The sequence below is a fragment of the Engraulis encrasicolus genome, chromosome 6 (assembly GCF_034702125.1).
Source record: "Engraulis encrasicolus isolate BLACKSEA-1 chromosome 6, IST_EnEncr_1.0, whole genome shotgun sequence".
Lineage (NCBI taxonomy): Eukaryota > Metazoa > Chordata > Actinopteri > Clupeiformes > Engraulidae > Engraulis > Engraulis encrasicolus.
In genome coordinates, this window is record NC_085862.1 from 23,488,954 (window position 1) to 23,516,859 (window position 27,906).

The window sequence follows — 27,906 nt, forward strand, 5'->3', positions numbered from 1 at the left end:
AAATCATCTAATAGAAAAGTCTGGATTCCAGGCTCTTCTCTTAGATGATTAACCTCTTAACTTAACCTGGTTTACTCCTGAACCAGCTTCTTAGTATACCGCCGCCGAGGTCTCGCTAATATGTGTTCGTATGTATGTATGTGTGTGGTGATGGATGGATGGATGGATGGATGGATGGATGTTTGTATGCCAGGAGAAAGTGAGGAAGTGAACATATCTTTGCCTGAGCGATGTGTCTGTAGATTTCGGTGGCATGTGGTATTACCTCATGTATGAGTCTTTTTCAGTGTGAGCATGTGTGTAGGGGCTAGTTGTGTGTGCGTGTGTGAGAATGGGTGAGGGTGTGAGTGTACATGCGCTTCTCTGATTCTCACTGCATGACATTGCTGGCTTTAAGCGACTTTTATCCACATTACACTACAAGCCAAGAGGCGCGGCGTGCCAGAATCCACCCATCGGATGTTTACTGCAAAGCCTTAAACCTAAAGAGGTACTCCCTAAAAACATGGCGTTTCGCCCAGCAGGGACCGGGACTGGAATTTAACTTCTCCGCTACGTCTTGCCTGACTAATAATGTGGCTGGAACAAAATGGTTGACTTTGTCTGGTTGTTTGAGAAGGTAAACCTTTGTAACCCTCAGAATCGTAATCCTAACCTAAACCCTTAGCCTAGCCTAGCCTTAACTTTGCCTTTAACATTGGCCGATTTTGAAAGTGACCAGGTTAAGGATTGGGCGTTATGGAAAAGGTCAGGATTAGGTTTTTGAACACGTTTACGTTTACAAAAAAAGGTGTGTGATATGAGCGTTGCAGGATGCCACAGACCAAAAGACCTGGGGTGCATTTCTCGACAATGTCGTTGCTAACTTGGTTGCAATGCAATTTCTCACTGGAAACCTCTAAGTTGCTAACTTGTTAGCAACAATGCTTTCGAGAAACGGGGCCCAGTTGTTCTTAGGTCCCATCCGTTGGAGTTGAATGCCATGTTTTTAGGGAGTCCCTAACACTCATGGGCTCTTTCTCTCCTTCTGCGCTTTTCAGTCACTCGCTTGCTTTCTCTCACCCCTCCGCAGAAAGTGCCGCTTCGCCACTGCCTCTCAGAAGCCAACAGACTCTTGATTTTTTTTTTTTTTTTTGCTTTCTTTCCTCTCTTTCTTTGCTTTTGGGTGGTCGAGCGCATATCTTAAATGGGAATACCTTTTTACCTGAGTTGCCAGAAAAGTGAATCTGTTTTTTTGATTTACGTATGTAAAATGGAAATATTTTTACGAGACCTTTTTTGTATTTATTTGTCATGTTTTATTTAAGTGTTGGAAAGCACTCCTGTGTTTGTGTTCAATTTTTCGTGACCAAGGCATTGGTGTGTGTGTGTGCTTTTTTTGTGTGTGTGCGTACTCGAGCATGCATCTGTGTGCGAATGTGTGGCTGTGAATGTGCAGTTTACCTGTTCAAACACAAAGACATACAGACACACACAGACTTACTTTCATGCGTCCACACTAACAACAAATATACAATCACACACCCAATGTCATACACACCAATGTGCATCTCTTTTACACACACACACACACACACACACACACACACACACACACACACACACACACACACACACACACCTGTATGACTCGTCACTCTTCTTTTGGCAGCTATGTTGGTCCACCCCCAAGCCCCTTTTTACGTTGTAACCACACACCCTTCATGAAGAGGAGGGGCTTGACTCTCAAAGCAGGCAGGTGTAGGTATGGTGTGGGAGGAGTTACAAATTAGAAGGGCCATATTGTTGTTTTTTTTTAACTGCTAAAACAGAAACAGACAAAACGCCACCGTGCTTTGCATGCCTTACTTTCACTCTCACCCTTCTTCCTTTTTTTAACTTAATTCTCAGTGTCATACAGGGAGGCGGGAAGGGAAGGGAAAGGGGGGTTTGTTTTGGTGCCAATATCTTCTTTCTCCTCTTGGAGGATGAGAGAGAGAGGTAGAGAGAGAGGTGAGGTGAAGTTAAGGTTTGTGTTGGTGCCAATCTCCTCTTTTTCCCTTTGAAAGAATGCTGCAAGGTACTCTATCCTACAGGGAGAAACGTAGAGAGAGAGCAAACATGGGTCATCCCTGCTGACTCTGTGGCAAAGGGGCGTGTTGGTGGGGGGGCCATCGCTGCTAAATCCCCCATATTTGGGTGTGTTGTGTGTGTGTGTGTGAGAGGGGGGGAGTTTCTCCGGAGTGTGGTTTGTACTCTCTTGTTTTTGTGTTGTCTATCAGTTTGCAAGAGCGTGTGCGTTTGTCCGTGGAGTGCTGTATGTGCTCGTTGCCGTCTGGGAGAGTGTGTAGCGTTGCATTGCTGTGTGTGTGAGAGTGTGTGTGGAAACAGCTGGGCCAGGATGAGAGAGCGCCTGTGCTTGCGTTCTTGAGGGGCCCAATGTGCCATTAGGACGTTTCGCTTGTGAAGCTCAGAGCTCTGGGCGCCCGTTTCACGTGTGGATGTCGGAGCTCTTATGCGTCTGCTTGTGGCCAGCGTACATCAATGCCTGGCTACATCAGAGCTCTCTCCCTTCGTCTGTCTCTTTACATATCTTTTCCCATTCTCTGTATTTTAAGCTTTTTTATCGTTATGCTCGTGGGTATGCAGGTGTGCGTGTATGTGTCCGCGTGTGTGGTGAGAGAGTGAGAGTGAGAGAGTAAGTGGGTGAATCATTGATTGTTATTTGTGTTTATTACTGTTCGGTTGATTTTGGTGTTATTTATCATACCAGTGTTAAGTATCGAGTGGTTATTGCTGTGCATTCAAATTCCAGGATGCTTTGCAGCCTCAGATGAGATGTGTATTTCACTTTCAGGTGCATTAGCACTTGGAAGTTCTTAAAGGCTTTTTCTTTTGTACTTTTTTCTTTACTTTTCTTTCTTTTTTGTAAATAGGCTAAGGGTAGTAGTATTGGGTAGCCAGTTTCCTGCTGTTTACATAGTAACCGTTGCCAAGGCAGCAGAGGTAAAGTCTGTATTTGATTTGGCCCTGTTGTTTAGGGGTTTCACAATTGTCAGTGTACACATCTTTACCAATGACGACAGAGGAGAAATTATTCCAAAAAAAATTGAGAGGACTCAAAAAACAAAAACAGGGAAAAAAACAGAAAGAAAAAAAACCTGATAATGAAGTGACGTGCACATATCTGTTGTTTGTGTTTGGTGTGTCCGGTGCCAAAGTCGGTTTCCTCTTTCCTCTCTTTCCCTTATATCTTGGCATCCCTCCTCTCTTCCTCCTCTACTCTGTCTGCACTGAAAGCTTACCTGACAATGGGAAACGTTGTTCTTTTTATTAAGTGACTATGTGTAAACGAGGGTTTGTGTTTGAGTGAGTGTGTCTGTGTGAGAGAGTTGAGCGTATGTATGTGGGTGTATACACATAAAGCCCAAAACGGACAGAATTTAGCAAATTTTTGGTTGTTTTTTTCTTTTCTCGTCTGTCTGACCAAACATTATCCTCCTTTGGCCTTCAGTCTTCTTTTCGGGTCTCAAAAGCTGCAGTGCAAAGCGACATTATTATCTTCGTGATCATCACCACAGCCAGGAACCAGTATGTAGACACACACAGGGCTCTAAATGAACACACCGCCAACCCTCCAAATGCTGGTGGAAAATCAGTTTGGCTGGTAGAAAAATGCTGACTTACTAGCCACTTTGACCCATCAGTGAATGTGTATTTAACTACTAGTAAGATAAACCTCTACTAGCCATTTTGGGTGGTGGTGAAAAAAAGTTCATTTGGAGCCCTGGGTGGACCATTAGACCACCAAGGGGGCTTATCATTATGCCTTTTCATCCCTCTGTCCCTTCACACATCCCAGCCAAGACACGGGGACCACAGCCAGGGGCTCCGAGGGAGGGGCTATTATGGGATGTTGGTGGTGATGATGGAGAGAACGTTACCAGAGGTTGGACTGGACTGGGATTATTAAGGCCAGTAGGGCCTGTGTTTGTAAGTGTGCGTACTCCCCAAGCCTTTCACTGTAGTAGAGGGACCGACACACAGGCATCAAATTCCAGCGAAGGAGGAGTGTGTGTGTGTGTGTGTGTCGCATGTCGGACCCACTGCCAAATGTGTTGTCTGAAACAGTGAAGCAAACTCTTTACCACGCACATGCACATTCTGTGTTCAGTGATGACATAAAACAGCCAAAAACAAAACGACAAAAAAGTAATAATAAAACAAAACAAAGCTAGACGATTATAAAGACATATTCACTATTACAAAGCTGTAATGTAGTGTTACATTTTTTGCAGTATTCATATTTGTGCCTTGATTTCTTTTCTCTATTTTTTTTTCATTTGTTTATTATTTTAATTTCCAAAAATAGGTGTTTTTTTATTTTAATTTCCACTTTTGCATGGTTGCTGAGATGCGGTGCTGGTGTGGTTGGGGCTTTCACATGCCAATAGAGTGCACATTTATTTTTTAAAATGAGACAAGAAAAACAAAACAAAAAATAAAAAAAATAAAAATAAAGACTGATCCAATAGCCTGAAAAAAAACCCAGTCATTCATTTAAACTTTTTGAGGTTGCCCATCAGTGGTGACCTCTGCGACGACTTGTAGTGTTAAGGGGTTTTGAAGTTCGGGGTTCAGGGTCAGGTGGGGCGGGGTTCGGGTTGGTCGGATTGGACCTCAAGGGTTCGGGTTTTATTGTTGAGTATAACTCTGTTGCTGTTCAACAGAGGTGCCAATCCCAGGTCCAGAAGGTAGAACGAAAGGAAAAAAAAAGAAACACCTGCCATGTTTTTCTTCAAACATTATTGTAAATGACTTCGCTGAGTCGCTGATGTACCTGTTCTGACTGCTTACAACAGTCACCGTTCTAATAGCAAATTGGATGAATTGTTGTGGCTTTGTGAGGTTTTCTTCCTCTTACTTGAACCAGGAATTGGCACCCCTGTGTGTGTGTGTGGGTGGGTTGGGTGTGTGGGTGCTGGGTGGAGGTCCGGATGAGCTGGGAGTCCTTCACTGTAGATGCCAGCCATATTGAAATGGCAAGTTTTGCTGTAACATCAATTTCAAACTCACAGCTCTCTTCTGTGACTGGCTGACTTTTTGATTGACCGGTACAACTCTTGTTCTTTTATTTCCCCCTCAAAAAAACTTTTCTGTTATGCCAGTCTGTCACTGCGATATGCTCTATTGAAACATTAAAAAAGAGTTTCTAGGTGAAAACCTTGCGTTTTGTCTTCCTTTTGTAATGCTTTGATCTTGATTTCCATTTTTCACTTTACTCCATTGACTGGATTTCTGGTGCGCAAAACTGGTTAACTTCTACAAGAATTAAGTCACAACAATCCAATGAAGCAATACCTCAATTTTATCACACAATATTAACACGTCTACAGTTCAAGTAAATATATATTTGTAGGTAATGTAAATGAAATAATTAAATTCAAAATGACATTGAATTCAGCACACCTACAATTAAAATGAGAAAAGAGACAACTTATTTGGCATGTCATTTATTCATTTATTGCGTGTCAGTGAAGATGGAGATAATGGTGAACCGTGTGTGTACCAGTGTGCATCAGTCGTGGGCCTTGACCACCACAGCTGTGGTTGTGTAGGAGAAAGGGCTTAGCAGCAGTGCCAGAGTGTAGTGACGATGGCCTTCCGCATGTGCTTCAAATACCACCTGCACACACACAAACAGGCCAGAGGGCACACAAATAGACAACCTTGGTTAGGACGTCAAACAACACCCACACACTTGTTTTTCAGCGATCAGTTTTATTAAGTATTAGTGTAAGGTCTGCTATAATTGTTATGTTAGGTATGTATTGCTTTTAGGGTCTGTATCTGAGTTCCTTATCTGCGTCCTCTCTGTGGAAAACTTAAGCAAGTCTAAATTTCACTGTAAATCAACTTCTCACTTAAAAATGTTTGTGGAGCTGAGCAAATAGAGCCAGAGTTAACACAGTGCAAGTAAAGCCAGTTCCAGGTAAATGCACAGGCCAGATATGGCTGCCGCCTTGGGGCCCCCACCTGCCAGGGGCTCCTGGTTGGTCAGAGGGGGGGTGAATCATCTCTTGTTACTTCTCCTCTCTATAGTCGGCACAGTTTCTGCAATTTCACCATTTTTTTTCTGCAGGGGGCTGTTCGCAACCTGTAGCCTAGGGGCCTTTGGACATCTTGATGCGGTACATTGGAGGTCTCTAGATGTTAGAAAATCATGGACAACTGTGGTCTAATGCACTTATGAAGGTAATTTCTCTATTGAAAGTTTGCGGGTTCATATACAGTGGAGGAGTCAGTAAACAGCGCTCGCACCCTCTGCCCTGACAAGTTGCTTTTGATGAAATAATATACTCTGTAGGTCAGGGCCGAATTAAGATGGCCTGGGGCTCCTATAGGCTACAGGCTGCTGTGGGGCCACCTGCAGGGCAAATTTTGTAACAAATCAAAGATTGCATATTGCCATATTGCATCTTGTGACAATTCTGTCGCAAGTTTTCACTTTTGGTCAGTCAGGGGCCCCAAGGCTGCAGCCATATCCCGCCTGCAGCCATATCCCGCATACTTATAATCACTCAAACTCCTTGGCTTTCTACTGTACCTCTGCCACCTCGTGGAACGGCGTCCTCCCCTCTGCTTTCCAGTATGATTTAGTGTCGAACTCCACACGGTAAACTCCAGCAGGGAAGTTCTGCTCCGAGATCAGATCATGAACCTCACCTGTGGGGTCTGTTACTCTGGAGGAGGAGAGGAGAGAGGAAGACAAGGATGATTATTGGGATGTTTATCACCACCCACTATCCTTATTTCACCCCGCCCATTTCATAACATCTGCCATGGTGCCAGTTATTGCACAGTCAGCTTTAGTAAGTTGGCCATTTCAACCTTAAGCCGGTCTGGTCTTTCTTTCCAGGAATTCTCTGCTGAGGTAAGCAGTGGTCACTTCAGTTGAGCACATGCAGGAACACACACATACAGTACATTTGCACGCAGTGTTGAGGTAAGCCCATTGGCTAAGGTCTAAGCCTACCCGGATGCCACTTGTGCCCACTCTCCGTTGGCACCGCGCCGCGACACCTTGAGGGCCACACTGCCGGCCGGTGCCCCCTTCACTGCATCCAGGATCTTAACCATCAGCGGACACTTGGAGTCCGAACCACCATGCTGGTGGTCCTGAACACAAACAGGAGAGAAACATAGACAAGACGTATTGTTATTATTATTATTACAATTATTACAATTATTACAATTATTATTATTATTTAACTCTCTTTATATGAATCCCAGAAAGTTCAAATTCCCGTGCACAGCTCAGTTCAGGTGGACACTTTATAAATGAACATGATGATGTTAAACACGTTGCTCACTCAATTCTGTCAATTCAAGCAGTGTGGGGTGGTCCATCTTAAACTTTGAAAGTGCCTCTTTAAATGAATTTTGTATTATGCTACGTGTATGAAATAGTATACTATACGGGTATTACAAATTTCCCTCATCTCTTCACTTCTCTCCAAGAGTTTTAAGAGCAGTGTTCTATAGGGGTCTCACAGTAGTGTCTAGACACCAAATCCAATACTTTTATGGTTAGAAGCACAAAGTAATCTATCTATTGTATGTATGGCAACTGCAGATCAATCAATTCATCATCATCTGTTAAACAATCAATTGTCCTATCTAAATCACAATCAATTGTCCTATATTAAATAATCTCTTTACAGAAAGTAAATATAAAGTAAGTAGATATGACTTTTTCCATTTCATTTCAATTTAAATTCTGTACAATCCATGACTGTTTTCGGGGTTCCTTTGACCTCAGCCTGGTACAATGGAAATACACATTATATTAATAAAGAAGACTCTAAATTAACACCAGCCAAATGGCTAGGAGACGTTAATCTTACAAGCCAAACACACATTCACTAATGGGTCAAAGTGGCTAGTAAATTGGTAATTTCTACCAGGCAAACTGAAACTTCACGACTATTTGGCTGGTTGGCAGGTGTTAATTCAGAGTCCTGTTAATGACCATGAAAGAAGAACAGAATGTCAGCAGTGTTTCTTGGAATGCCAACGCTCAACGCTCTAGTGATCAGTGTGCCTGTGCCAAAAGGTTGTGTGATGGCTGGCTTAATATTAAATCAACTACGTCATTATTTCCATTGAAGTGAAAAGGGGAAACCTGTGTTTGCTGAGAAGGTCACCAGGAGGACACTGGCCTTTAGTTCAAGTGGGTGGTCCCTATTTATTTACAAGAAACCAGGATGTGTTCTTTTAATCACGCCCACCGATTAACAATCTATGGTAAGACAACCATTTTCTTGGAAATTATTTGGTAAGACAGAGTTTTCTTTTTTTTCCTTTTTTTATTTATTTAAATATATATATATATATATATATATATATATATATATATATATATATATATATATATATATATATATATATATATATATATATTTACAAATTATTATTACCATAGCTTCATAACATCCTCATGTAGTTTTACCCAGCATGCTATGCTGCATTCTTTACATAGGCTAGTAAACAAATACATGTTAAGTCTATGTATCTCTGACTTAAAATAAATGTAGTAGAAATACTTAATATACTCCATGTACAGTAAGGTACTATTGCATAATGACAGTGGGCCCTCAGCAAGTGCAGCAGTCAGTTCAGCTGGGTCATGATATAAGGGTTAACGTTCGGCGAGAAGGTCGCTACCGTGGAATAGCAGCTCGACAGAGAGAATCTTTAGACCCCGACGCGGAGCGGAGGGGTCTTGTTCTCTCTGAAGTGCTGCTATTCCACAAAGCGACCGACTCGCCGAAAGTTAATCCGCTTATTATATGGATATACTTAAATGATTCACACACGGCGGGGACATTTCTTTAGGCCTATTTAATGTGAAGTCTACTATAGTTTCTAATGTCAAAGATTGTTACTGCGCAAAACAAAACAGTGCCGTTGTGGAACACCGCTAGGCAACAGCTAGGTAGCCAGGACAACAGGTGTTGTCTATCACAGCAGCTGATTAGAGTCTTGTTGAAAAGTCGCTTTAGCAGTGAAAAGTCTTGTTGCCATTGACAGCGGTCTGTTATAGACCAACCCGTCCGTTATCGAAAAATAACAGACGTGCGAACGTTGGGGAGCCCCGTTGAAATGAATGGAGCATTCGACCGATGACGTCACAACCATATAATAAATAATAGATAACAGTAGCGTGGAGTGACTATTGATCCCTAGTGGGAAATTAAGGTGTCAAGTAGCTTACATAAATAGTCAGGGAGGGTAAATAAAAACTACAGAAAAAAATAAAAAGGCAGTTGTTCAAAAACATTCAGTGAGTTGAGGTAGACAAGAGACTAACATGACCAAGAATGAGTGTCGACAGATACGTCTATGATATAGTATTGTGATGTAGAGATTAGAGAACTAAGCCATGAATAGTATTCAACAAAGAAGATAAATGCTGGTAAGGTGCATGAAGAGAAGGTAAAATGATCCTAAAGCAGTGCACTGATTATGATAGGGGAGAAGATTTCTCAATCGTCACAACGTCACAGTCCAGCAAAAAAAAAGTGTTTTGGACAGTCATGGTGTATTGGACACATGCCAAGAGGTTTCCCGGTAGCGGGACAGCTCAGGCATCTCACAGTCTGTTTATGATAAGCAAAAAAAGTATGTCCAGTGGTCATGAGAGTTTCATCGTACATTGATTATCTTAGACAGTGCATTGCAACTGTCCCTGGTAATAGTGGAGTTAAAACTGTATTGAAAAATATTGCATCCTTGAATAGGATACAGGGCCCCAATCCCATCTTTCAAACAGCACCATGCAACAGGTAAAAGACGTTGACTCAAACAAACTTTACCAAACACTTATTCACTTCAGAATAAGTACGAGTGCATACTGGCTCTCCACACAGACATTATTGACCTCAACTAGATAAATCTAGTCTGCATAAGAAAAACCTCAACATGAGAATTATCCAAGTACTCCAATGTTGTCCTGTGTTCAGTCATTTAAAGAGTGCCAATATATCTGCATCATTGTACACATTCAACTCTACTTCGCATTCCACCACATTCCACACTATCCATTTTCTGAATGCATTGCTTGATTTCTATGTTGCAAGAAATCTTGCATTATTCAAAGTTTGACATTTTTGAAAAGCAGTACAATCAATCTCTGAAAACATCTCAACATTTTCATTTCTGGAATTCATTAAAATGGTAGTGCTGACATCACTAGCATAGTCTTATCAATATATATATGAATATATATAAAGAATTATGAATGCATATAGATTTTTACAAAAAGTTTCTTAGGCTATAAAGCTAAGTTGCAATTCAGGTACTCACCAGTGGGGCGGCGCCGCATAGCAGCACCACAGAGGCAAGAAACACACAGACCGCACTCTTGTGCATGGTAAGGGCTAAAAGAGCTTCAGTGCTGTTCAAGCATTTTTGTGTGCCCTCTTATATGCAGGCAACATCAGCTGACGCACACACACACACACACACACACACACACACACACACACACACACACACACACACACACACACACACACACACACACACACACACACACACACACACACACACACACACACACACACACGCACACACTGCTCCGCTCTGTTGACTGGGCAAATACCAGGCTGATCAGTAACTTTACACAGAGCGGGCTTTGTAGCGGTCTTGCTATATGAAATAGGCTTTAATTCACACTCACCGGCATCCGTCTGGGGGCCTAATTCCATTCCATTCTCATGCCATCTCCGTCTCACTCCAGACGGCTGGCATGGATCTCATAATCTGTGTTTATACTCCGTAATCCACCATACTACTCCACACACAGACACGTGAAGTGGAAGGCTAATGTTTGAACTCTTGTGAGTTTGGGACGCGTGGTGTACTCTCTGACACTTGGTGGGAGCTGCAGGACTAGAGCATCCTCTTCTGTGTCAGGTGAGGCCTGCCTGACAACAAGGAGCTTCTGTGGCAGAATATGCTTTTGATGTTTAACTCTTCCTGTTTAACTCTGCTCTCTCTCTCTCTCTCTCTCTCTCTCTCTCTCTCTCTCTCTCTCTCTCTCTCTCTCTCTCTCTCTCTCTCTCTCTCTCTCTCTCTCTCTCTCTCTCTCTCTCTCTCTCTCTCATGTTGTAATGCAATCTTGCAATGAACCCTTTGCCCTATGGCTTTTTTATGAAAAAAAAACCCCAAAATCCAAAGTGGTATGTATGCACATTATGGAGCAATAAATCTGGTGTAATAAATGTGTCAGGGCTGGATCTGTGCCAGTCAATTAGTTTTGTCTCAGTCTGATGACCGAATGACCCTTGCGACCTCATATCTGGTGCTTGACGTGGCTGACCTCTTGGTGGCGCTGTTCTGTGCAGCAGATTGCGGTCTCTCACTCTCCTTCAGGCCAGGGGTGCGTTCCAATATGCAACCTTGTGTCCTCCACTTGTGCTTGTGTCCTCGTACCAGGAAGTCATGATGACATCACTGACAACAGAATTATATTTCAATATCTCGTAAAATCTCAATTGTTAAGTCATTTTCTCAATTGCAAACTGGATGGTGAATGAAGAATAGTCCCCCAAAAATAGTTTTGGCTAGGCTGACAGCAGGGAAATTTATTTGTTTTCTCCACAGAGGAGGGGCCAGGAGGTGGGGCGAGGCCACAAGCACAAGTGGAGGACGCAAGGTCACATATTGGAACTCACACCAGGTGACTGGCTCCTCTTAGCTGTGCTGTGCTCTGAGGACCTCTGGTGGTATCACCATGAGATTGCAAGTTTTGACCATAAAATGAACAACTCAGTAAGAAGCTTCATTATGACTCATCCTGGTGACTCAAGGTGCTGGGCCGGAGGCATAGGGTGACACTCTGGACATAGAGTTAGTTTTCCTGCTGTCAAGTCAAATCAAGTCAAGTCAAGTCAGCTGAGGAAAAAAAAACAGTTGGGGAGCTTTTCCTCATTCAACATCCTGATTGCAAATGAGATAATGACCTTTGAATTGTGCTTTTGCAACATTTTAAATAAAACTCTGTCCATCAATCTCAAATGTTGAGAGGAACTTCACTCGGATTCACTTGGCTGTATGTGAGCCTGTGAATCTGTCTGTCACAGTGTACTTTTAAACAAGTGAATTGATTTCCCCCAAATGGGCAGTCATGGGTAAGCGGCATCAGACTTGCAGTTCAAAGGTTGGGGGTGTAATTAACCCCCATCCTCCTCCATGACTTAGGTACTGCCCTGCCCTGCCATGCCCTGTCGTTTGGGGCTGCCCCTTGCACGGGTGAGGCATAAATGCAATGGCGATGTATGCTGTGGAGTGCTGCTGGGTCACAGTGGCAATGTGAGTTTCGCAGGTGGGCTTTCACTTCAAATCGTTTGTGCTAGAACTCTATAATAAATACTACGATATAGTACATACATAAACTGATACATATTGAAGGCCAATGTTTTCAAGATGACCAGCTTTGACGGGGGAGTAATTAACCAGTGCTCTCCCCCATCTTCCCCCATGACTGAGGTACCCTGAGCATGGTAGCGTCCTGCGACACTGCTCCCTTTTGGGTGCCATTGGGGGCTGCCCCATTGCACGGGAGAGGCATAAGTGCAACTTAGTTGTGTGCAGTGTGCACTTGTGTGCTGTGGAGTGCTGTGTCACAATGACAATGGGAGTTGGAGTTTCACAGTTGGGCTTTCACTTTTCACTTCAGATTGCTTTGTTGTTTGTGCTATAACTTCTGAACAGGTGGACAGATTTGCACCAAATCTTTATAACAAAAATAATGATTTGATTCGAAGATGATGATTTCAAGATGGCCAATTTTTACAATGGCCACACTGAGCCTGAGCCTGCACTGAGAATGAACTAAAGACCCTGGTTTGTTAAACACAACACTGCATTGCCTCAAGCAGTGTTGCATAGCTATTAGCTGACACTGAACATGCTTCACATTGCTGTGGTCTGTTGAGACTTCTTCCCCTCTAAGCTTGAAAACAAATCACCACAGCTGGATTGGCCGTGATACCATGTTTTTGATGGAAAAATCGGGAACTCCACCCAGTTTATCGGAAACCAGTCAACCAGTAGCAAACGTAGGGAGGCGGGTCAACCATGCCGTTTGGGAAACGTTAATAGTTATGCTCTTGGTCAGACCAAGTCTGAAAGAGATTTGAAAGTCGAAGATAATCAGGCTAGTCCAACCCTGCAAAGGATTAAGTCTAAGAGGTGAGAATGTCACAAGGTCACATTTTATGTTAACCCAGGTTAAGAAAGTGGCATTCTTACCACATTCTTGTTACAGCCAAGTCACCAAACTAGCTTACCTTGGTTAGGTCAGGCAATAGGCCTAAGTGAGATCAGATCACCATTTTAAAAGCACTGACAGAGGGCGTCTTCTTCTTTCAGGTGTACAGGTGGTGGGCTTTACATCCCATTGAGAAATGAAATGAAATGTTGTGTTTTTCCCTTGATGTCACCAATTGAAGCTGAAATGGTGATCTATGTCAACCAACATTCTGCTCTCCAACTGTGTATACATGAAGAAGAAGAAGAAGAAGAAGAAGAAGAAGAAGAAGAAGAAGAAGAAGAAGAAGAAGAAGAAGAAGAAGAAGAAGAAGATGATGGTGATGATGGTGATGATGATAATGATGACAGGGGCGGAGCAGGGGGGGGTGGGGGCAGAAACCCCGGGCCTTACCACTAAGGGGGCCCCCTACCAATGGCTTTGGATTTCTAAACACCTCAGAGGCCCCATTTGCGATATTTCAGTATTGTTTAAGTAGTTTAGTATTATGCTAAACAGCAAAGTTGGTGTTAAATGCCTTTATTGCAGGTATTTTTTAATCATTAGGTGTGAGGGGGGCCTCTGACACATCTCTCGCCCCCCCTGTCACAACACCAGTGCTCCGCCCCTGGATGATGATGATGATGATGATGACAATATGTACTGTATATACAAATAAGCCACTTCAAGTGGTTTTACTGTAGGCCCTACTGTATACAGTAGTCCTCTGATGAGTCCTAAATGGATCACAGAAGCTTTGAGTTTGCCTAAAAATGTATTGATTTTTGATCTCAGAGGACAAAGTTGTGCGAGAGGACTGTCCTGAATGAACAGTAATTCCCTAAAAAAAGTACTGTCATCTCAAGTAATGGCTGTTTTGAGTAGGCCAGTGGACCTTTAACCCATTGATGCCTAAGGCACCTGCAAAAAAGGGTGCTGAATGCCTGAGCCCTTTTTAAGAAAAGCTGCCCTCAGCCTTTAACAACCTAAATATCTCTTCTTCTGAAGCACATAAGAATATGCTCTAAGCTGCATTTAAACGCTAAGACCCTCGTCTTTCATTAGAATATGTTCATTCATCTAAAAAACCCAGAGATTTTTCATAAAGTTGTCTCAAATCTCATGAGCCTGAATGTTGCGTAATTCAGCTCCAGACGCCAGGGCCAATGTTGCGCTACGCAACATCAGGCATCAATGGGTTAACTTAATTAACTAACCACACTAATTACTCATATCAATTTGATTGCTTCCTCTTTGGATGGTGACTTTCTGCTATGCACTGACTGCACAGGTGAACATCTGCTTTTTCCTTTCATTTATCTCAAACAGCCACTGCCATCTTGCCTGGTTACCACCAGAACTAATCACACACGTGAGATAAGAGCTGCAGACCTGCCTACTGTAAATCCCATATGGGTGTGTGGTTAACGTTTGTTGGACGGCTGTTTGTTGGGCATTATATGTGTATCATTTGGCATAGGCTACGTAGCCAATCGTGTTAGTTGGATCTATTCAAACAAACTGCAGTCTTTGCCTTTCCACGCCTCCCTACTCTCTGATTGGAGACCATGATCAGGAACCCTTGCTGGGGATAGATTCCATGCTGTCTTTCAGATCGGAACGATTGTGCAAAGCAGCATGGGATTTCCCTTCCTAAATGTAATCTCTGTCCTAGTCCACGTTCTTCAGGTCAAATACGCTGATTTGGAAATTAATTGGGTGCCGCTAAATCCTTCTCTTCACCAACACCTTAACTCTAACTTATGATAGAAAATATTAACAGAGAAACCTTGTTTTTTTTTTTCATTTCCATCTCCGTCACAATTTTATTAATGAACATTCAGTATTTATGAGTAGCAAAAAAATACCTACGGCAGTATACAAAAGCAGTGACAGGAAGAACAAGGGCATAACAAAATTGCCCCTTAATATGAATAGTCAGACACTTTCTAGACTTTCTGCTTCTGACAGTGTGAAATCGAAATCTGTGCCTGACAGTGTGTACTCGAAATCTGCGCTCTGCGTTCTACACCTGATGCAAGTGCCAATGTTCCTCTTGTCTTTCTTGTCTTGTGACGTGTCGATGGCGGCGGTGGGTGATGATTTGCACAGCAGGAACCCCACGCCCAATAGCATGAGAGCGATAGCGGGCATTCCCACTCTGACGGAGGAGCTGGTTTGCTCCTCCTGGGATTTCTTGGAGTTGCATCTTCCACCTTTGTCACAGGTGCACACCTGTATCTCCAGTGTCTGAGCGTCTGGACAGGTGAGACCCTGCACGTCCGATACCTCCAGCGTGATGCGGTACACACCTGGAGACAAGGGCTCCTTGGCCATGAGGGTAGCTGTGGTGTCTGGGACAAGAGCAGTCAACTTCGTTAGAAGAACACAATGATTTTTTGTTGTAATTAATAGTATGATTTTTAAAAGTATTTTTGGGCGCTTTTCAAGCCTTTATTGGTTATTTATCAGATAGGACAGTGGAGGAGAGAAAGGAAGTGAGTTGGGAGAGAGAGACGGGGAAGGGCCAGCAATCGAACCCGGGTCGGGCCCTACTGTTTGCGCCACAGTATGGGCCATTAATAATATGATTAAAGTTAACCTCGGAAAAGAAGGTAACTGTGAGCCCTAAAATGACTCCTCTTACTATCGAAAAAATGCATGTTTGAAACAGAAAAATATCATAATGTTAACAAGACTTTTAGTGTAACTGTATAGTGTATGAGTCTAAGTAAAAGTATTATGTTCCAGACCCTTGACCAGCTGTTATTGTGTGTGTGTTTTTTAAGTTCTTCATAATAAAGTAACCTGACCTGACCTGACCTTGACTTACCATCAATTGCCATCATTTCCCACAATCCTTGGCTGACCTCCTCTTCAGTTAGCCTGAGGGTCAGTTTGTCTGCGCCAACACCATCATCCAGTGCAGTGATGTTCATGACCCTGGTGGCGTCACACATTTTCTGTTGTGTGTTCACGAGCCTGCGGCAGAGATCATTGGAGTCCTCCACATTTATGGCTATAGTTCCAGTGACGGTTTTACTTGGAACATCTGGGGGAAAAAACAGACATGGTGCAATATTAAATATCTGTATACTGTGTTGATGCGCTTTGAGAGGATACATCAGAGCAATCATGGCCCGGAACTTCCCAAAGTTTTGAGCTGAGGCCCTAAAGGAAGAGCTGAGGCCTTAAATAACTTTTTTTCTTAAGAGGGCCGACTATTTCTGGCAGCATTATTCTTTTTGTCTCAACAAGATTAGCATTCAACAGATTGACATCCTGCAATTTGTAACCAAGGTAATAATTAGACTTTCAACCACAAAACGAAATATAATTGTAAAAACATATACAAAATCACACATTTGCCTCTTTTCCACTGCCGGTTTTCTGGTAGGCCTACAGCTCGACACAGCGCAGCTCGGCCGCCACTTATTGCTTGACGATTGAGCTGTGTCGCGCCTATTCGAAAAGCAAAAAGTGGTGGCCGAGTCACGCTTTGTCGAGCTGTAGGCCTACCAGAAAACCGGCAGTGGAAAAGAGGCAATTGAGTCACATGTAACTTGCCTTCTGTTATGCAAAGGATTTTTGCCTTATAAGTCCCGTTCACCACAAATGGAGACTCTGGATCTGGCAGCTTGTTGAGTTTAATCTCCGCTGTGGTCTCGTCAATGATGAGCCAGTCATCAAGATCATCTTCTACTGCATATCTAGTGACCAAATAGTTAAAAAATTATAATCCTTGAAAAATCATGAAGCATTGCCCTCTGTATCCTCACCATCGCCATATGTCTCACCATCAGAGATGTCAAAAGTCAAAAGTAAAAGTAAAAAGATCAAACACCGTCTCCTTCCAACCCGGGTAACTTCACTGAGTAACTACTAGACCAATGTATATACCTGTCTTACGAACAGCTGACTTTGTCCTGGTTGGAACAGATTTATGGTGGATTTTTTTTTAGGTTTTTAGAGTTGTTTTTCAACAACAAACTCTATCTAGTATCTCATTATGTGTGGTGTATCTCAATAACTGGTGTAACAGCTATGCAATATCATGGTTGTACTTACCCCATGAATTTATTTCTACTTACGTTTGGCACCTCTTCTCACCATTTAATTATTCCCTTATTTCCACTCCTTACACAATGTGATGCACATAAGGTTGTGCAGTCAGTCACCCAAAGAAGATGACATAAATGATCAATTTCGTAATTATGACCAGATTCCTTAGTGTCTGCTCTGGGCGCATGCGCACGCTGCGACCGGCAGGAAAAGTTTGGCTGAAAGCTTTGTGATGTTTTTATCGTGTTTTATTGTTTTATGTTCGTCTGTGTCGGGATAGTAACAGCCCAAGTGATAGTAACTGTGTAGCGCTCCTCACTCAAGCGATATGGATCTTTTACGCGTCACGTCGCTTATTTTGTTATCCCTCCTGTTATACCTGGAGTTCAACTCTGCCTCCCCGGCCAGGAGGCAATACAGCAGGTGTCAGCTGCTGCAACTGAACTTTGTGAGACCAGCTGGCGTGTCGGACATCACGCTCCAGATTCCTGATCTTATACGAAGAACTCCAGAAAACATCTATGAAAAATCTAGGGGGAACGGGAGAAGAAAAAGGGGGAAGCGCGGTGGAGTTCGGCTGCGCCTGAGGAAGGCGCAGTCCAATCGGCTCCCCCTACCCTCAATCATCATGGGAAACGTCCAATCCATAAGGAACAAATTGGATGAACTACAGGGAAATGCTCGCTTCCTAAAGGATTATAAAGACTGCTGCGTCTTGGCGTTCACTGAGACGTGGTTAACCGACCGTGATCAGGATGCGGACTTGATGATCACCGGCTTTGGAACACCGCATCGCTTGGATAGGAACAGTGCGGTGACAAACAAAACTCAAGGTGGAGGGGTGTGTCTCTACATCAACCAAAGGTACTGTTCAGCTGTAACAGTGAGAGAGCGGATTTGTTTACCCGACGTGGAACTTTTATCAGTGTCATTGCGCCCGTTTTATCTGCCCCGTGAATTTCCCCAGATTTTTATTACTGTCTTGTATATTCACCCTGCAGCACACGCCCCCTCCGCTTGCAAAACAGTGTATGACGTTGTTCAAAGGCTGCAATCAATATCCCCCGAATCCCCGTCTTTCATACTGGGCGATTTTAATCATGTCTCTCTTAAGAAGACTATTCCGAACTTTCATAAATATGTAACCTGTCCGACCAGACGGGAAAAGACTCTTGACCAATGTTATGGATCAGTGAAGGAGGCATACAAGTCAGTCCCACTAGCCTCTCTGGGCCGCGGAGACCACAAGCTCGTGTATCTCATGCCCACGTACAGAACTGTCCTTAAGAGGGAAAAGGTCCACACAAAGGAAATAAAAGACTGGAATGAAGAGTCGGTGCAGTGCCTAAAAGCGTGCTATGACTGTACTGATTGGGATATGTTCACTGAAGCTTGTGAAGACTTGGATGAATTAGTGGATGTAACGTGCTCTTATGTATCTTTTTGCAGAGACATGATTATTCCTTGCAAAAAAGTGAAAATATATTCAAATAATAAGCCATGGGTGACAAAAACAGTGAAAGCCTGTATACAGGCTAAAAAACATGCTTTCAAATATGGGACTGCTTTGGAACTGCACACAGCCACCAAGGACTTGAAAGTCGAAATCCTCAGAGCTAAAAGCAATTACAAAACAATGTTGGAAAATAAAATGGTTGCTAACAATTTGGGTTCAGCTTGGTCAAGTATGAAATCCATTGCAGGTATTAGTAACTCAAAGAATGTAAACACAGTTATTTTAGAAGATTTTGATTCTGACGCTGATCTTGCTAATGGCCTTAATAATTTTTTCTGTCGTTTTGACACTTATGATTTTAGTAAAGAACAACAGGAACTTTTTCATAATTTATCAGATCAGGATCATCACTATGTAATAAATAAGGGCTCAGTTGAAAAAGCTCTACGTTTTACTAACCCAAACAAAAGCTGTGGTCCTGATAATATCTGTGGTAGGGTGCTTAAGCTATGTTCTAACGAATTGTGTACAGTTTTTAATTACATTTTTAACAAGTCTTTAAAAAATTGCCATGTCCCTAAATGTTGGAAAGATGCAATAATTGTCCCTGTTCCCAAGACGAGGTGTCCCAAAGTCGAGAACGATTTTAGGCCTATTGCTCTGACCTCACTGGTAATGAAAGCGTTTGAAAAATTGGTAAGAAATGTTATTTTAATGAATACCCAGTCTGATCTCGACCCATTCCAGTTTGCATATAGGCCCTACAGAGGCGTTGAGGATGCAACTGTATCCCTGATGAATTTGCTTTTAAAACATTTAGAAGGCAAGGGAGCACACGCCCAACTATTATTTATTGATTTCTCCTCTGCCTTCAATACGATTCAGCCCCATGTTTTAATTGAAAGACTTCTGGAGCAATTTAAACTGAGCAGGAATATCTTGGGCTGGGTGCTGCATTTTTTAACTGACAGGACACAAAGAGTGCGGGTCAATGGAGTGCTATCTGACCAGATCTCTACCTCCACGGGCTCGCCTCAAGGTTGTGTTCTGTCCCCGCTTTTGTTTATCCTCTACACCAATATGTGTCGCAGTAGCCAGGAGGACCGATATATTCTGAAATATGCAGATGACTCAGTTATTGTCAGTCTGTTAAAGGACAAGGACACGGGTCATGGTCCAATTGTTCAGGAGTTTGTAGATTGGTGTGAGCAGTCCTTTCTACAACTGAATATTTCTAAAACAAAAAACATGTATGTGGACTTTAGAAAACACGCCACTAATAAGGAACCAACTACCATAAAAGGTCAGGTAGTGGAATGTGTTGACAATTATAAATATCTTGGGACCACAATCGACAGTAAGCTCACCTTTGTGGCACACTGTGAAACTGGGTATAAAAAGGCGAACCAGCGCCTACATTGCCTAAGGAAGCTGTCATCCTTCCATATAGATAAAAAGCTGCTAACCATGTTTTACAGATGTTTTATTGAGTCAATTCTGTCCTTTAGCCTTGTGTCATGGTTCAGCAACTTACCCCTCAAAAACAGAAATTCCCTTAATCAGATTGTGAAGTGGGCTGGTAAATTAATTGGAGAATCACAGCTCAACATGGAGTCTCTCTACAGTAGGCAGTTGCAGAGACTGGCGGGGGCTATCTTAAATGATACATCCCACCCACTATATGGTGAATTTCAGCCTCTCCCCTCAGGTCGTAGGTTCCTAATGCCGGCCTGCAAAACTAAGAGGTATAGATGCAGTTTTATCCCTTCTGCTATTAAAACACTGAATAGCACATGAGTCCAACATTTTAAGGTTTTCCCCAGTTTTTATATACATATTTATATATTTATTGTTTATTATTCTTCTTCATATCCTGGTTTGGAGCACTTGTCTGCTGTCTGTCATGTTTTTGTTTTTGTTGTCCTTGTTTTGTTTTGTTATTGTCCGTTGTCACTGTCATTAGTATTGGGCTGTTGGTGGAAGTTATTTGTGTGTCAGTACTTTGTTATCTGTGTAAGCTTTTGCTACTTTTGCCTGCAACCAAATCTACCTTCGGGTACAAATAAAGTTACCTTACCTTACCTTACTTATTCATCACTGGGACAGACTCGCAATCGAAGCAATCAATGTCCATCTTCATGATTAATTACATTGCGCTTTTTAATTACTGTGAATTTCAATAAACAATTAACAAAACACTATGGTAAGGAAGATACATACACAGTGAAAAAACACAGTGTTAATTCAACACTTACAGAGTTGATTCGACATCTTCTGGAGTGCATTTGGTCCCAGAGTACTTTCTAAGTGTTGAATTAACACTACATTTTGTTTGGGGGGGTTGGGGGGGACTCCAACTGTGAACTGTTTCACTGACCTTACGTTTTCTGCCAGGTCTTCCGTGTCTCCATCAGTGGCCGGGTAGCTGGTGATGAACATGTGCACTTTTGTCTTGTCTGGGTTCCCTGACACGGCTACCTCCTTCACCTTGGGATGGAACACTGGTTCACCAGGATTCATCTGGTTACCTCCTGGCTTCTTAGATGGACCTCCTTGAGAAGGTTTGTCTCCTGGTTTTGTTCCCGATTCTGGTTTATCTCCAGCTCCACCAGGTTTTGGAGGGTTACCTGAATCAGGAGGCTTGTCTGGGGTGTCGGGTCCCTGTGGTTTATCCCCACCTCCTCCTCCTCCTCCACCCCCACCATCTCCTTGTCCTCCCCCACTGCCTTCTCCACCTCCTCCACCTCCCCCTCCTCCACCTCCTCCCCCTCCACCTCCTCCTCCTCCACCACCTCCACCTCCCCCTCCTCCTCCTCCTCCACCTCCTCCTCCTCCACCACCACCACCACCACCACCTCCTCCATCTGTTTTCCCTTCGCTCGATCCGACACCAAATCCTGTTCCCCATGCCCCATCTCCTCCCCAGCCTCCACCGCCTCCCAACCCTCCACCTCCTCCCTGTCCACCATCACCTGCCGTTCCCCACCCGGCCCCAAATCCCCACCCTCCTGTGTCTGGATCTGCAACTCCTTCTCCTCCTCCTGGAGTGGGGTCTTTGGCTGAGCTGGCTATACCATACCCCAAGCCCAAGCCTGCACCACATACATTTACGAATGGAGCAGCATTCTCAATTAGGAAATCCAGGTTGATTTTCTTGACTGTCCTGAAATCCACTCCCTGCGTTTGGCATTTTGGAATTGGCCATGACAGGAAAGAGGAGAAAAGAGTTAGAATTAGAGTTGCTGCTTCAACTACAGTGGAATTCTGGACAATTTTGAACACATTCTGTACCTCAGCTTTTTGTGACCAAGGAATGTAGTCCGTAGCAAAATCCCAGAATAAAATACAGACTACTATACACTCAGTCTTGCTCATGTGCGGATTTCCATGTAAGTGGCTGAATTGGGGCAAGCTTTAAACATGCGTTTAGCCTCTTAACTTGTTAAACTCGCCGCCTCAAGTGAATGGCCATGGCAACTGACTCTTTACAGTTGAAAATAGTGGATATGGCTGCCGAAGGTAGGTGAATGACCATTCAGTTGAAATGACATTTTTGAACAAGCACAGGTTTAAAGCTTGACCAGTTTCAGCAGCTTTGGTGGAAATCCTGCTTTAACTTTGTTTGGTTTTCTAACCAGGCTCTCCCTATACTATGGCCAAGGATTACATGTCCAAAGCAACATATCAGAAGGTCAAACAAACAACACAGTGAATGCACAAACATGCACAGAAAGAAAGAATGTTTTCAATGTTACAATCATATTCAACATACAACATACTGTAACAGTTTATTTTGAATGCAAACAATTGACCATGACTGGAATTATTTCTCAAATATTATTCTCATGTTTTTCTGACTAACACAAGTCAGAATTGTTAGGTTTACCTTCATCATCCTCAAAATGTCCTCATTGGTCAGGGGATCAGTTTCGACAGTGAAGATATCGCCCTGCTTTCCAGCCATGATGTGGAATACAGCCAGCCAGTTATCGCTTTTCAGGAGATCCACATCGAGTGCTTTGAGTCTCATCAACACCTTTTCCCCCGTCTCTCGATGCTCACCTCCAGAGTACTGCATGGGAATCAGGCCAGGGAAGACATGGCAGTTTAAAAAGGGTTAAACTTTACTGGATGCCAGCATCATATGTATGATATAACAGTGTCAAAACAGTGTCATTACACAGGAATGAACAAGTCATAAACATTATGTCAATGCCATAAGTGTTTTATGGGTATGAAGAGTTGATATTGTTATAACCAAATGTCACTTAATGACAAAGTCATAAAAAGTGTATGACATTCACATGTGTTGTGTATGACACATGAATGACTGTGTTATGACACTGTTATGACACTGTTTTGTGATACGGATGACGCCAGCGTCAAGTAAATTGCTAAAAAAGCAGAAGTGAAGACAAAGCCTTCTTTCAAGGTCATTTTTGTCAGAGGTGGCAAAACTCAGCCAGAAATATGACTTAATTCGAAATCAGCTGATTGTATTGGGCAGGCATTCCCTTTCATTAACCCTTTCGTACCTCAATTATAACTTGTTGTTGCCATAGTAATTACACCATCTTGTTCTGTTACGTAGCCCCATAATGCACGTTGTTCCACCAGTGGAACGCTGCAATAATCACTGGAAAGTTAACTACTATAGTACTACTATGAATAAACACAGGGCCTTTAATAATGCACTATGACTTGGCCAATGCCGTTCTGGTAACAGCAAATGTATAACACCATGTATTAACAGGTTAAGACCCTCTGCAATTTCATAGCAATGTTCTTATAATGTAATGATCTTATGATGTAATGTCTTTATTACTGCCAAATCCCATCGATACACAAATCAGATCACACTGATCATATGGAGGAATTCCAAAAGAATGGCCATATTTAAGTCAGAGGATCCATGTACTGTATATTGCCAATTCAGAACAGAAATGTACGTTCACCAGGGTGTGTGATTGCTTTTGAAAAGCACTGAGCTGTACTGTTCAGGCATGCTATTGGTTGTGATCAAAGCATTGGTGTTTTGCCCATGATATCAGCCTTAGGGCCTTACTGAAATCACAAGCAATTGATAAGACCCTTTGCCAAATTTCTTTCCGGTTTTGCAGTGCAAGTATAAGCTAGTTTTCCTCCCTAGTCAGCATATACTATAGGTTAGAAACATCCTTTAAAATAGAGAGAGGACTTTGCTTGTGGCAAAGCAAATATAGCAATGACTTTCGCCCTTTCACAACAGTTGACAAACCACTGAAATGGAATTGATGCAGCACAATATTTAATTTAATTTTTATATTTAGTGTTACTGTAGAAGGTTTTGTCCAGTATCTCACCGTGTCCTTGTCCTGAGTGTGAACGTCGTTGTTGAGGTCTCGCACCTCAATCTTCACCGTTCCTGTTCCTGTGTTTCCACCTGGAGTGCCGAACCAGCCTTCGCCATGCACGATGAGTGTGTAAGAGTCAAGCACCTGAAGAAAGCATTGTCACAACTGAAATTACAACATTGCACAAATCTGTTATCTGCATAATACTCACACACTATTAGTCATGCACAGTAAATTCTTCAGTGCGAATTCAGCACATAGAGTGTCCTGCCCCTAACCTCTAGAAGATGTTGAATCAACTCTCTAAGTGTTGAATTAACACAGCAAAATTTACTGTCTTCGCTTTGATTAAGGCACTAAAACCATTTTCATTGCAGTTTTCACTCATAATCATTAAAATACACACCACATATGGAATGCAATGCCATGGATCAAAATTTTGTCGTATTTACAATATTTTCCAGTGGATGTTTAGTAGCCTCAGTCATTTTCCCATTTGTGTTGTTTAACTCCAGCTCGCCTCACCTCTCGGCCAATGATGTGCTTCTTGACAGTGATTATGTCCATGCCTTTATCAGTGGTGAGGCCATGGTCCCCTGTAGCTTCTTTGCTCTGGCCGCTGGAACTACCCTTTCTTTTGGAAACGCTCACCCCCTCGTCAGTATCTGTGGCAGCAGTTGTCTTCTCAACAATGGTCCCTGGAATATACAAACAAGTTTCCTAGAATCATTGCCTTTGGGTTAAGACTGAATAACGAGTAGTCCTCTCTTGTGCTTCAGTACATAGATCAATGCTGCCAAGTGGAGTAAGTACATATTTTGTCAAAATTGAGTTTAGACTTGTTTTCATAACACCTCCTTTATCTTGTGACAAAGCCGTATAGTCCAAATGTGTCCTGCTTTAGAGATATTGTTGTGTCAAATTTGCAAGAACTACAATATCCAACCTAATACCAGTACTTTGAGGACGTTTTTCTCTGTTTCAGTGTTGGTGTAGTTACTGCACTTTGCCTTTGTAGGGCAGAATACCAGCATAGAAATCCTTTATTTTCAGTCGTAACACTTAGTCCAATGTAACTGGGAGCAGCGTGCTTGAGGGCGCTGTCCCAAATAGTAGTCTAAAATGAAATTAAAGTTTTTGGTATTTATGCATACAACATAAAACAGCATATGAAAGGTTTTGGGTGAAGGTGGCCATCTTCTACCTTGTCCTCAAAATGTCCATCTTGGCCGAAACATGTTTTAAACATCGGGAAAGGAGGTCACTTGCGCTCTAGCCTTCTTGGTGCTCACAGTTCAGGACTGTAGTCAGTCGGAAACAAGTTGGTCCATTTCGGAGAGACTGAAGAAAGGATGACTGGAGTATACAAGATACTGTGTGCTCCAGTCATCCTTGGCCCAGTTTCTCTGAAGTGGACCAACTTGTTTGCTAGCCTGGTTCTGACCATCCCATAACACTACCATTTAATTTCGTATTTATGGTCTGGAAGTTGTGTGATCTGACGCGATTGCAGGAAGCGGAAATCATCGCCACGAGCGTCCTCCCCCTTTCTCCCCCACGTGGGGCGCTTATTCGCTTATTGGCTGTTTTCTGATTAGAATAGATGGGGGCGTTGCAATCAAAATCCCACCGATCTGGCACTCCACAGAGGAGCAAGGCCAGACTACCGTAGTGGAGCCAATCCTTTGGCGTGAGGCTACTTGTTTGCTACTGTTTTAAATATCTTTCAAACTCTTCTTTTAAACACAAATCCATTTTCTTCATCGTCTGACGCCATGGCAGGTGCCGCACAGTAAGTCAGTGGTTCCCAAACTTTTTCTGATGGGACACCCTTTTTTTGACCCATGAATATTTCCACATGTGCCCCCCTTTAAGGTCCCCCTATTGGACCTATGAATATTTCAATGACTCCCCAACTCCCGTATCCGACATGAGCCCCCCCCCCCCCCCCCCAGGCTTCACTCAGAGTGTCTTGGTTCATTTTGAGGGTGCTGCCGGCCCTAATAAAACGCTTCCAATCAAACAGAAAGGGCCGCACCTTGCATCAAACTGTTTTGTTTTTTTTCCACTGACGCGTTTCGACATGTGTCTTCCTCAATGTGCAAACTAACCGGACATCAAAACAGTTTGATGCAAGGTGCGCCCCTTTCTGTTTGATTTGAAGAGTTTTATTTGGGCCAGCACCCTCAAAATGAATCAAGAAACCCTGAGTGTAGCCTGCTACCTGCCATAATGGTCCACTGCAGTAAGCTATGCATGCTACATGAAAACCATGAATTGGGTGCTATTGTGTCAATCTAAATCTTACCGACTTGGGTGCATTCTTTAACGGTCGACAGAAGAAGTTGGAATAGAGGTGTCTTGTCATGCTGGTTAAGAACGGTGATTTTCAATTCAGTCTTCCCGGTACCTTCTGCCTTGCTCCCATTATGAAAGCTGGCCTGTGCTGTCAGCTGTAAGAATCATGGTAAATAGTAAATGGACTGCATTTATATAGTGGCTTTCCACTCCTTCGAGCACTCAAAGCGCTTTTACATTGCATGCCTCAAAAACCACCCATAAACACTCACATTCACACAGCGGTGGCAGTGGTTGCCATGTAGGGTGCCACCACGAGCAACTTGGGGTTAAGTGTCTTGCTCAAGGACACATGGATGGGGTCAGGCAGAGTGGGGGCTTGAACCTGCAACCTTCTGCTTGCTTGGCTCCTCTACCACCTGAGCCACCACCGCCCCACATACAGAATAATCAAGTGGAAAAGGAAAACTGTCACCTTGTAGATTCTTTTCATTGGCATGCATTTGTAAAATGCGCTTAAACACATTCAGTAAGCAACTCCTTTGCCATTCTCACTCCAACCTTTTTTTTTCATATTTACCCGATATGCTTCACATAAAAGAGCCACTGTATTGCAAAATCACATTTGCTAATAAGTAGCAATACCCAATCTACTTTCATAAAGCAGATTAATTCAGTACGACAAAATCATCATCTCATGCGAGGAGATTGTTAATACAGCGCCGTCGCACTTTGCCACCTTTGCCTAATCAAGCAGGCTGTGAAATTTGGCCTACATTTACTACAGGACGTGTACATTATCCTCACGTGAGGGAATAGTGGGCACCTTGTAAAGGGCCGCATGTTGCGTTGCAACATCACAATAGTAAGCTTCATGCTTGTGTTTAAGCTCTCCCAAGGGTGCCACTCCAATGCAGGATTGCAGAGGGGCTGGATTCATGAATTACAGCTGCAGTATAGAGGCACACCATAGTATCACAGAATTATATGCATTGATATCATGTGCTGTGCTCACCTCGACTGTTTATTTGCTTATCCGTATGTTAGTAGTAAGGCTAACTGTTCTGCAGAGGCAACTCTAGGTGCTGGGGTCCCAAGCGAAATGGCAAAGGAGTGAACGTTTGAAAGAAATTTGCCACTTCTGTAGTATCCAGGGTCTTGGGGGACCCAAGTGGCTGACTGCCTAGCCTGGTGACAAGATGCGCCTCTGCTGTTCTGCACCCTTTAACACACCTACGACCTAGTAGTGGGGTCGTAGGCATGTGCATTTTTTCTCAGTCATTTCAAATTTGTGTTAAAGTTTGGTTTTCACTCCCAAGTTGAAGTTTAGGGTCTATAGAGCAATTTGAGTTCGAGTGTCAAACACACAGATAACAAAATGGCCTGCGGGGGGCGCTCTAAAATATATAAACTGCTATAACTTTTGATTAGTTAAACCAAATTTAACATATGAGGTATGC

The 27,906-nt window shown here is 43.0% G+C and overlaps 3 protein-coding genes across 3 annotated transcripts; all 3 read right to left on the reverse strand.

The window, feature by feature from the left end:
* Positions 1-5,476: 5,476 nt before the first annotated feature.
* ttr (transthyretin (prealbumin, amyloidosis type I)) lies at positions 5,477-10,431 on the reverse strand. Its single transcript, XM_063200126.1, has 4 exons — positions 10,348-10,431; positions 7,016-7,158; positions 6,587-6,722; positions 5,477-5,665 (listed from the first exon to the last, which is right to left on the reverse strand). Exons 1-4 carry the CDS (start codon positions 10,411-10,413, stop codon positions 5,558-5,560), a joined length of 453 nt encoding a protein of 150 aa, XP_063056196.1. The 5' UTR covers positions 10,414-10,431; the 3' UTR covers positions 5,477-5,557.
* A 4,697-nt stretch (positions 10,432-15,128) lies between these two features.
* LOC134450280 (desmoglein-2.1-like) lies at positions 15,129-16,259 on the reverse strand. The gene is made up of 2 exons (XM_063200127.1): positions 16,131-16,259; positions 15,129-15,651 (listed from the first exon to the last, which is right to left on the reverse strand). The coding sequence occupies exons 1-2, from the start codon at positions 16,255-16,257 to the stop codon at positions 15,236-15,238; spliced, it is 543 nt and encodes a 180-aa protein (XP_063056197.1). The 5' UTR covers positions 16,258-16,259; the 3' UTR covers positions 15,129-15,235.
* A 57-nt stretch (positions 16,260-16,316) lies between these two features.
* Positions 16,317-24,752, reverse strand: LOC134450569 (desmoglein-2-like protein). Its single transcript, XM_063200406.1, has 7 exons — positions 24,674-24,752; positions 24,158-24,292; positions 22,702-22,887; positions 21,760-21,883; positions 21,193-21,460; positions 16,908-17,007; positions 16,317-16,349 (listed from the first exon to the last, which is right to left on the reverse strand). Exons 1-7 carry the CDS (start codon positions 24,713-24,715, stop codon positions 16,317-16,319), a joined length of 888 nt encoding a protein of 295 aa, XP_063056476.1. The 5' UTR covers positions 24,716-24,752.
* Positions 24,753-27,906: the final 3,154 nt, after the last annotated feature.